Source organism: Pundamilia nyererei, unplaced genomic scaffold, assembly GCF_000239375.1.
Source record: "Pundamilia nyererei isolate P.nyererei 1_Seehausen unplaced genomic scaffold, PunNye1.0 scaffold00559, whole genome shotgun sequence".
In the NCBI taxonomy this organism is placed as follows: Eukaryota; Metazoa; Chordata; class Actinopteri; order Cichliformes; family Cichlidae; genus Pundamilia; species Pundamilia nyererei.
In genome coordinates this window covers 149296-159612 of record NW_005187960.1, presented here as the reverse complement: position 1 = coordinate 159612, position 10317 = coordinate 149296, and the positions used below count along the sequence as shown (strand labels likewise).

The window sequence follows — 10317 nt, the reverse complement described above, 5'->3', positions numbered from 1 at the left end:
AAACAACAACACTAAAGCTATTCTGTTAGACCTGTGTGCAAAAAATATTTCATAGTTCAGCAACACTGATCAATCTAATAAACTTAAACCTACATCATCCTCCCTATTCTGGTATTTTAAAGAGTGCTTAGCTTAAGTAACCTCACTAACAGGGTGCCAACTCCCAGTAACAAAAAAAATGTATTGATGCAATGTTGAACATTATTACACAGGAAAAAACAACTACAGTAAAATAATCACAGCGTGACGCCTCTGCCTTTGTAAACAGAGGGACAGTAACTGCGTGTAAACCTGCAGACAGTCAGATTAACAGTATTTTGTCTCTATCGGCCATTCTGCTATTCATCTCATGTAAACAACAACGTGGCCACAGCGTGACGTGGAAAAAGGCACATAGCTTTGATGTTGTGTTACAAACTCTGTATTCCTCGTCCACACGTAAACACAAAAAGGAGTTTTAAAAAATCCCAGTTTTCTGTGAAAACGCCGTTTACGTGGACGAAACAGCTGCGTGTTCAGAAACACCCGTGTAGGTGCGGACGCAGCGTAAAAGAGTTAGTAGTTTATTTTCTTACTACCTGTAATTTATTGCAGATTACTTGTATTTGCGAACATTTTTCTTGTAAAACAAAGGCAGCAGAAAAAGTTTGGGAACCATTCCTGTAACTATGAGACAGATGGCTGACACACGAACCTGTGGGAAGTAACATGTTTGTAGAAATGTGAAAATGTTCATGCCATAATCCCTCCCATGTTTCCGTGTGGCACTGTGGAGTAATGCACAATTCTTCCAAACACGGACAAAATATGTAGAGGGAGATTTGTTACAAGGTGTGCTGTAATCCCAGAACAGTGAAGATTACATAACAGAAGAGCTTCACAGCTCGTCAGGCAGCAAGTGGACACTGAAGAGTGTGTGCGCCTTATCAGAAGGAAAACTGTTCTCTGCACCTGAGATAAAGGATCGTATAAAAGAAGAGCGAGCGCTCCCTGAGGTCTCCGACTTCTTAGACATTTGAACCTAGACAGGAGATGTGTGAGAATGGCAGGAGAGGACAAAAGGAGAGATGAACGAACTGCTGGAAAGCAAAACAGGTTGGAGACAAATCAGTTGCTCTTTAATAAAATGGATGAAGCAGCATGTACACTTGTGAGACATGCATGTGTGAGGTCAGGTAAACCTCTGCAACATGCTGAAATGCTGCTTCTAACACAGAATAGACCGACGAGCATTAATCGTGTATCCCCACAGGATGGAGCCCGAGGCTGACGACCAGCGAGTGGAGCGAGGTCCAAAGAAGCGTGGCGTGCTGCCCAAACGACTGCTGATAATGTCGTCTGTGGCTGTTGTGCTCATCGTGCTGCTGACTGTCATCGTTGTACCTGTTGTGCTGCTCACTAAGACGCCAGGTACATTTTTACAATATGTACGATATAAATGATAAAACAATGATGCAACTTTGTTTATGATCCAGATGATGAAACATACCTGAGTAAATGTATTTATTACTCATCACCAGAGGTACATTTCACAGCACTTTGTACTTATATGCTGTATTATATACAACTGCAATAATATCAGAGTCCAGCTGGAGCTGGTTGCAGCACCTGTGGCCTTCAAAGCATTTTCTCTGCATTGGATCTGAACAACAGTCAAATCTGAGCAGACGTGCCAAAGCTTTGTTTCTTGTTTTCTGTTTGCACCATAGTTCTTCCAGATGTTTCAGTTCAGGATTTTTTAACTGCTGTCATGTACACCATCAGTAAACTGTGACATTACTGCTTTTACCTAACCTAATCATCACCACGTTTCACTGTAAAGACCAGGGCGCTGCTTTAGTTGGATGAGCAGGCGACCACGTGCAGCACGGTTTGCGTCCGACCTGCGGCCCTTTGCTGCGTGTGTCCCCCTCCTTCCTCTTCACCGTGTCTGTCTAATAAGGCCAAACACAGACTGTAGGCTTAGCCGTGGTTCTGAAAGTCGAATGGAAGCTCAAAGTGCACGACTGGCAGTGTTGTGACATACATACCTACTGCATGAATAGAATAGAATAGAATAGAATAGAATAGAATAGCCTTTATTGTCATTGTACAGAGTACAACGAAATTGGAGTGCCACTCCCTTGGTGCAAGTTTCAATAATAAATATAAATGTAAAATATAAAAAGTACAAAAAAACAATCGTAGGTACTCAAACAATAGTAAGTACAATATATACAGGATAGCAGCATTAATATAATGACAGTGACGGTATGGAATAGGTTCAATTGTTTTTGTGCATGTAGAGTTCACCTGAGTGTACAGCGACAGTAAGATGTCTTTGCACAGGTGAAACAGCCCACAGTGTTGCAGGGTTTCACAGGGTGCTGCAGCCTCCAACAGTGTGCCTTCTCAAACACTTAAATACTCGCTGTGTCAGCATCACAACTTTATATTGCTGCTGCTAACATCAGTGATTACAGTGATCAAAGTTCATTTGATATCATACTGCAGCTCATTGCAATGCCATGATGCATGAGTGCTCATCATTTGGCTGCTGGTCTTATGACAGGACCATAGTCATGTGGACAAAAAGTACACGGCTGCTTTGAACTGTGTGACTTTTTAATCAACTGACATGAAATGTGTAACGAAGATAATGTTACACGATGTGTTTTGTGCTGTTAGACCTTGGTCTCTTTGAGTAATATGTGACAGTAGCTTCTTTAAAAAAGACACTAAGAAAAAAGCATTCATGAGTAACTGCAGCCTTCTTTATAAGCCAGATCCCATCTGTCTCGCTTCAGCTGACAATCCCAAACACACTGTCCGTGCAGTAAAAGCATATCATGATAGAAAACCACACAGTGGGTCATTGTTGTGGACTGGCCACACTGGACCTGGAGCTTCAGGTTAAATATTCCCAAAGAGACAAGCGAGCTCGTGTGAGACAGGATAGGCTGAAGGATGAAATCTGTAAAGCTCGTTAGACCTGCACAGGCTGCATGTGTCATACATTGCTCCCATTTAGTATTTTCCTAGGAAAACATAAAGAAATAAGAGGTGGCTACTGTAGCTGTTATCTTGTAAAACATGGGGTGTTTTGCACTTGGACCTACATCCATATGAACCTGATAACCTGCTGATGGCTAAATGATGTCACAGGGCTGTTACTGTCATATTCAAAAACACTGAGACAATGTCCACTTACACGTTTTCTGAGTCTGGGGTTGATGTCATTCAAACAAAGAGTTCATACACAAACCATCAAAATTCAAGTCTGGCACCAGTTTTGCCACAAAGCAGCATTTTGACGTCGTTATTGGGCAACAGACAAAAAAGAAACGATATAATTACATGTAGAGACCCTGGACTGTGTGACTATGACAGGGATGGGTTTAAACAGAATCTTTAAGCTGAAGAAATGAATGAACTTTAAACAAGCTGCTCTCCCAACAAAGAGCAGCCTCCCCAAACACACCGTCGGCTGTTTTAGCTGAAAGCTCCCAGTTCTGCTGTGACAGGGACTACGTACCTATGACTCCGTCACTGTCTTGCTGTCCAATCGTGTTCCTCAGCTCCGTCTTCTGCCTCGTTCTCTGGTGGAGACATGCTGGAGTACTTGGTGCAGACGGGGAACATCAGTGAAGCAGACGGCCTTTTGGCTACGTGGTTTCACCGAGCCAACAGCAAGGAGGACATGTACAAAGCGCTCATGGGTAAAAACACTCACACAGACAACACTGCATTATTTGATGGTGTCGGTGCCTGAACCTGCAGTCAGGTACAGACAAAACAAGCACCGCCTCCTGTCATCTTTCCAGGTGACACCATGATCTTGGAAGCCGACGTCACTCTCATGGGTTATGGGACCCCTGATGAAAAGCCAGTGCCGATCATGGCACACCCTCCCGACATATATAGTGACAACGCTCTCGACGAATGGTTAGATGCTGTACTGGCTTCTGGAAAAGGTACAGATCAGAACTGTCTCCACAGAAAGTCCATCTGATCACAGTTTTTAAAGGCGTGTTCGTTTGCAGGCATCAAGTTGGACTTTAAGGCTCTGGAATCACTGGGTTTGTCACTGGACCTGCTTAAACAAAAGGAAAGCAACAAGGGAATAAACAGACCTGTGTGGCTGAATGCAGACATCCTCAGAGGCCCCAACGTCCCAAGCTTTGTAGCTCCAGTCAATGGAAGCAGGTATGAAATCCAGCTAGACCGGACACAGACCCTTGGACAGAGTTCAGAATTAGGAAGGGAAAATGTCTAACATCTAAAGACTGATCGGGAGGTTGGTGGTTCGATCCCTGGGTCCTCCGGTCTGCATGCCAAGTGTCCCTGGGCATGATACTAGCCCCAGGTCGCTCTCCGATCTCAGCACGAATGTAGTTAGGAAGCACTAAAAAGCTTAGAAGAAAGTGACTGGGTGAGTGTGGTGTGGAGACTTGGGAGAGCAGGAAAGTGCTACGTAAGAATCAGTCCATGTTTATGTCTCCCTCTTTTTTCAGGTTTTTGGAACTCATTCAGGACAAGTTTCCAGATGTGACTTTGTCTCCTGGGTGGAAGGTATGGCACGCTCACAGTAAGAATACCATTGAACCATTATACCAGGCATGTGACGAGGTTCTGGGAATGTTCCTGTCAGGAACAGGAAGAGACTCAAGGAATCCTGAACTGACATTTATGAGAGAATTCAAAGCTGGAAGAAGAACTTTGAGCTTCAAAAAGATCCTTTGAGCTAAAGTAGACAAAACAGCTTTTATGTTCCTGTGATCCCTAAAATTAAAGACAGTTGAATTAATGTTGACATACATTATGGTAAATGCTTCATAGTGGGAACCATGCATCACCCATCAAGAGTTTGGACACCTTCTCATTTCATGGTTCTCTTTATTTCTACTACTTCCTACACTGTAGATACTGAAGACATCAAAGCAAGATATATGGAATTATGTAGCAAAGAAAACAATGATAACTCTAAATGTATTTTAGAGTCCTGTGAGTAGCCGCCCTTTGTCTTGTTGACAGAGCTGCGGCCTTCTCTCAGCTTCATGATGTCGTCACCTGAGATGGTTTCACCTCACAGGTGAGCCTGTCAGGGTTCATTGGTGGTGTTGGGACCATCAGTCGTGTTGTGCAGAAGTCAGGGCTGTTAGCTGTGTACCAACCTATTTGACAACTGTTGAAATTCATATTATGGCAACAACCAATGAGCTAAGTAAAGAGAAACAACAGCCCATCATTACTGTAAGAACTGAAGGTCAGTCAGTCTGGAAAACTGCTAATGTGTCCCCAAGTGCAGTCGCAAAAACCATCAAGCGCTACAATGAAACTGTCTGACATGAGGACGCCCCAGGAAAGGAAGACCAGGAGTCCCTCTGCTGCTGAGGATACAATCATCCGAGTCACCAGCCTCAGAAATCACAAGTTAACAGCAGCTCAGATTAGAGCCCAGATAGATGCCACACAGAGCTCCAGTAGCAGACACATCTCTACATGTTCAGAGCAGACTGTGGGAATCAGGCCTTTATGGTCAAACAGCTGCTGAGAAACCACGACTGAGGAAAAGCAACAAGCAGAGATTTGTTTGGGCCAAGAAACACAAGGAGTGGACATTAGACCATCTATGCTTTGGTCTGATGAGTCCACATCTGAGATCTTTGGTTCCACTTTGTGTGTGGATGGTCTCTACATGCACGGTTCCCACTGTGAAGCATGGGGTTGATGGTTTGCTGGTGTGGGGGGCTTTACTGGTGACACTGGTGGAGATTTATTTAAACTGAAGGCACACTGACCCAGCATGGCTACCACAGCATCCTGCAGCAACATGCCATCCCATCATGGAGAGTGATGGAGGCCTGGCCTCCACAGTCACCTGGCCTGAACCCAGTGGAGATGGTAAACACATGGTTTATATTTTTGACTGAATAACAGCTGCACCTGCTTTATTTCTTTAGGTCCTCTATATTCACCAGCTCACAAACGAAACCTACTCCAGAGCCATGGTGGAAGAAATGTACAACATGATCAAAGACGTACCTCAAAGGGTAAGTGTGAATCCAGGTTTCAGTGGTCCCAGTTCAACACGCTCCCATCCCAGCACGCCTGGGACAAATCGCCGGTGTGTTGCGTGCTGGGATGAGAACGCTCCGAGGTGTCGGAGAACGGCAGAGCTGACTGGTCAACGTTTCATCTCTTAGGTGACGTTCCCAGTCCACGCCATGCTGGTTCGCAGCGGCTGGCAGCACCTGAGCTGGCTCCTCAACCAGTCACCCCGGTAACAGATAACTTCCACGTTTACTATGGCAATGACTGGAAATCTGCTAATCAAACCAGTAACTGGGGGCTGCTCGCTGTCCATGAGCGCCACAGACTGACTGTTGTCATGTGTTGTGTCTAGGTTCAGCCTGACTTTGTGGCAGGGCTCTGTTAACCCCAGCGTCAGCGACCTCCTGTTTGTCCGTGACAACACCCACCCGTGGCAAGTCTACTATGACATATATGAACCCACGCTGTCAGAATTTAAGCAGGCTGTAGGTGAGGAGCGTTCATATGGAGCAGACTTACACAGACTATGTTTGGGTAAAATAATAACTGTGTGTGTGATTTATTCAACAGATTTGTTTTCAGTGAGTTCTTTCTGTTGTTGAAGAATAAAGAAAAACATTATTAGAAAACTACATGAAAAATCTTTGGAAACTGAACCTTCTGCTCATTGTGTGCATTTGTTTAAGCTTCTGAGATGAAGAGTTTGCTTCTGTTTACTTCTTCCTGGTGCATTGTGTGTGTTCACAGGTAAGCAGGACAGCGTGAGGAGGTTCTATCCTGGAGGAGATCTGATGGAGTTTCTCCACCCAGGTTACAGCTCAGACCTCATGAACCGCCTGGCTGTGCCTTTGCTCCCCGTCACCGGCCGGGCCTCCCTGCTCCGTCAGCTTTCAGGCAGGTTTTACACCTCAGGGTTTATAACCTGATTTTAACGGGCCAGACTGAAACGCCCGGGCAAAGCACGCTCTCAAAGTTGTACTTTACATATGCTAGCGACATCTGGTGGTAACATCATGAATGACAGCGGGGCACTGTCGCCAGAAACACCAAGAAACTGCCTCATTTGTGCCACGAAGCATTCAGAGATCCCTCGTGAGTTTTTTCTCAAGGTATTTTTAAAGTGAACTTGCTGTATGCACTGAAGTCATGTGGCAGCTGAACCTTTCGTTCACATCGGTCATCAGGATGATGTTCTTCGTGATGCTTGGTGGCAGAAAAGCTGATGTCCTGGGATTTTGACCGTTACAGTAACAATTGTGAAAAACGCAAACTGTTGTTTTGGTAGAAATGAAAGCGCCAGAAGTGTTCAGAGCTGTGCTGAGCAGAGAATACAGAGCACAGCTGCTTGATCAGAAATCAGTGTTTGAAGCCGCAGTGGACCGAGGCGGCGTGTTGGACAACGGGGAAGTGACTGCTGCAGAGGTGCGGCTAACATTTGGCCCTTTGAGTATCAGTCGTGGTCACAGCCTGTCCGTCCCTTCACAGCTGCGGTCTCCTCATCACCTCATGATAATGCAGCATGTCACCGATCAGCTGTTCATCCTGATGATGTCAAACTGTAAACCTGCACATGCTGCTGTCGCACCACCTTAAAGTCACACTGATACTCTGTTTCACTAACAGGTGGGGGCAGCGGGATGCTGGTCGCCCGTGTGACCTCTGACAGCAGTCGACCTGGAGTCCTTCTGGTAGAAGGTTCTGGAAGGAGCTCAGAGCTCCTCAGACTGCAGGTATATCTGTAGATCACCAGCCAACCACCAGCCAGGTTACATTTTTATTAAGGCCAATCATGTGTGTGTTCTCAGGATGTTATTCAGACCCTTGGGCAGGCTGCTGATACCTCCTGGGGAATTTACCTGAGGGTCCAGAGTCAGCAGCTGCTGGAGGCTTCTCTTAACCTGCTGCAGTCAGCCTACGGGGCCGACGAGCTCCACAGGCCTGTGTGGATCAGCATGGAGGGCTTACAGAGCAGCGACAGCACAGCAGTAAGCACATCTGATCCCCCCGAAGCAGTGTCTGCAGACAATACGTTAATAAAGAACAGAGCAGACGCATGTCACGTTTAACACCTGGCTGGAAATCCATCCAACTAGAATCGAGCAGGTGTAAATGTTGGAGCCTCCTCGAGGGTCCACCCTGGCTGGGAAACTATCACACCCCCACAGAGAGAGAACAGCTGTATAAGCTGCATGTTTGTCAGACGGTCCCCAAGCAAATGCAATCCTCTGTTCGTCATGAAGGCTTTTTAGCTGCTCAGGCTTGGTCAGCCAAGCTCAAGTTCACTCCAACAATGTCCAGTGCCGATCCAGTTAGACGATGGAAACGTGTCATTGTAGGCTGTTTCATAGTCGTCCTTCTCTTTGCTCCAGGTCTTTGTGTCCACAGTCGAGCGCCTGTTTCCATACGTCACTGTAGTCCTGGCTGAGCACAGATGGCCTCCTCGGATCCCAGCGGCGGTGTCACAGAGGGTGGCTCTACACCTGAATGCAGCCTCGCTGCCCACGGGGCAGGAGCAGCTTTATGCTTTACTGGGAATGATGGACAAATACGACTTTATAATTGAGGTGGACACAAAGAAAGGTGGTGCAGCTGTCACTGTGGTGACGGAGCTCCGTGCACAGCGTGCAGGCAGAGCAAGCAGAAGCCTGTATATTCTACCTCAGTGATCACAGAGCAGGTTTAAATGTGCTTTTATAGTCACCACAGAGTCTCAGTGTGTATATAAATGCTGCTGCTTTGGGTTGCTGAAGTTAACATCATTATACTGTATATATATGATTCAATGATTATTATAAAATTCATAATAAATTCTATTAAAGGAACCAAGTGCAAAACCAGAATTAGCCTCTTAGCCTGTGTGAGCCTGTCCGCGGTTTGTGATTCAGCAGCAGCTGAACACAACGCACACGTATGAAACTCTCTCCTGCTGCAGCTAACATTTCACATGCAGCCTGCCTCTCTTACTGACTGCAGCACTGCATTATTTGCATCCATAAATGTGTCTTTAAAGTGTCGCTGCTGCCATCAGTGCTCTCAGTCTCACTTGGTACTTTTAATGCTGATTTTTGAACGTTTACAACAAAGAAAATCATCCATCACTCGATTAAAACAAGGAAAAATACAACACAGCACTTTATTGTAGTTCAGTGGAAAAAGTGAATATTCATGTTTTAAACCAGCACGTCACGTTGAACTGCAGCAAACAGTTAGTGTTAAAATGAACCTGCATTAAGTACAAGCCCACACCTGTACAGCTGTTACAGTCATGTACCTTTAACCTACAAACATGAACAGCAGCTCAGTCACTGACACAGCGGCTGATTTTACTCACTTAACACGTCGATTGTTACTGCTGACCTTTGTATCAATCCATGAAATGATCATAAAGTCTTCCCGCCACATAAACCAAGCGTCTGGTGCTGAGGAGAGCCTCGGACAGGCTGCTGCCACTGTCACAGTCTGTTCCTGGTCAAGTACTGGCTGCAGGAGCAGAAGGTGTGGTAGAAAGAGGAGGACAGGCCGGCAATATCTGTGGAGATGTAGGGAAGGACCTCCGGAGACGCCTGGTTAAAGTAGCTGATCTGAAAGAAAGACAACATACTAATAACAGCCAGCTGTGATAAGAGCACATGTACGACTGCTGCTTTCCTCACCAGGGACTTGTTGTCTTTGGTCTCCAGTATGGTGAATCCAGCACACAGAACCTCTCCTCTGTTATAGCCTTCAGTGGGAGGGTGAGTGGGCAGGGACACGGAGCGCAGGGCGATGACATATGGGTCTCTGAAGGAAAACAGAAAGGGAACGCATCAGGAAACCCTGCAGGACACAGGTGGATGGATCTGGCTCTACTGACCCGCTGCCACATGGCTTCCTTTTGGAGGCCAACAGGATGAAGTCCTGGAGAATCCCTTTTGCCTGATTGGCTGCAGTGGGAGATCCCATCGCGCCATGACGCACCGATGGAGTCACCACACGATATATGAAGTCATCGTTGTCGACCAGCTGAATCAGCTCGCACTTCCTGTTTGAGGAAACATACACACTGTTAAAAAGGGGACTGGCAGCACTGTTTAAAGACTAAGCTGCAGTTTACTCCACAGGTATGCACGGCAGAGGCAAACAGCTGCTTCTGTGCTTCACCAGCTGAGGGGTGGAGCTCGTGCATAGGGACACTGAAGGGGAAAACTACATAACAAAGGGCTTGGTGATGACATCACCCAGATCTCCACCCATCTCTGCTGCTTATCCTTCTCAGGGTCGCAGGGGGTGGAGCCTATCCCAGCC

General features: G+C 46.2%; 2 protein-coding genes across 2 annotated transcripts in view; one reads left to right on the top strand and one right to left on the bottom strand.

The window, feature by feature from the left end:
• The first annotated feature begins 788 nt into the window (after positions 1-788).
• fam151a (family with sequence similarity 151 member A) lies at positions 789-8865 on the top strand. The gene is made up of 13 exons (XM_005754397.1): positions 789-1095; positions 1253-1410; positions 3558-3698; positions 3804-3953; positions 4023-4185; positions 4494-4551; positions 5943-6032; positions 6186-6262; positions 6386-6522; positions 6781-6927; positions 7657-7763; positions 7839-8018; positions 8403-8865. Exons 1-13 carry the CDS (start codon positions 1043-1045, stop codon positions 8697-8699), a joined length of 1758 nt encoding a protein of 585 aa, XP_005754454.1. The 5' UTR covers positions 789-1042; the 3' UTR covers positions 8700-8865.
• Positions 8866-9136: 271 nt separating this feature from the next.
• The window catches only part of acot11a (acyl-CoA thioesterase 11a), a 24128-nt gene continuing 22947 nt past the window's right edge, over positions 9137-10317 (bottom strand). Inside the window, exons 13-15 of the mRNA XM_013907855.1 lie at positions 9887-10054; positions 9687-9813; positions 9137-9614 (exon numbers count right to left, since the gene is read on the bottom strand). Of these exons, the coding sequence (XP_013763309.1) occupies positions 9486-9614; positions 9687-9813; positions 9887-10054 (424 nt within the window). The 3' untranslated portion in view covers positions 9137-9485. The remainder of the gene's footprint in view (positions 9615-9686; positions 9814-9886; positions 10055-10317) is intronic.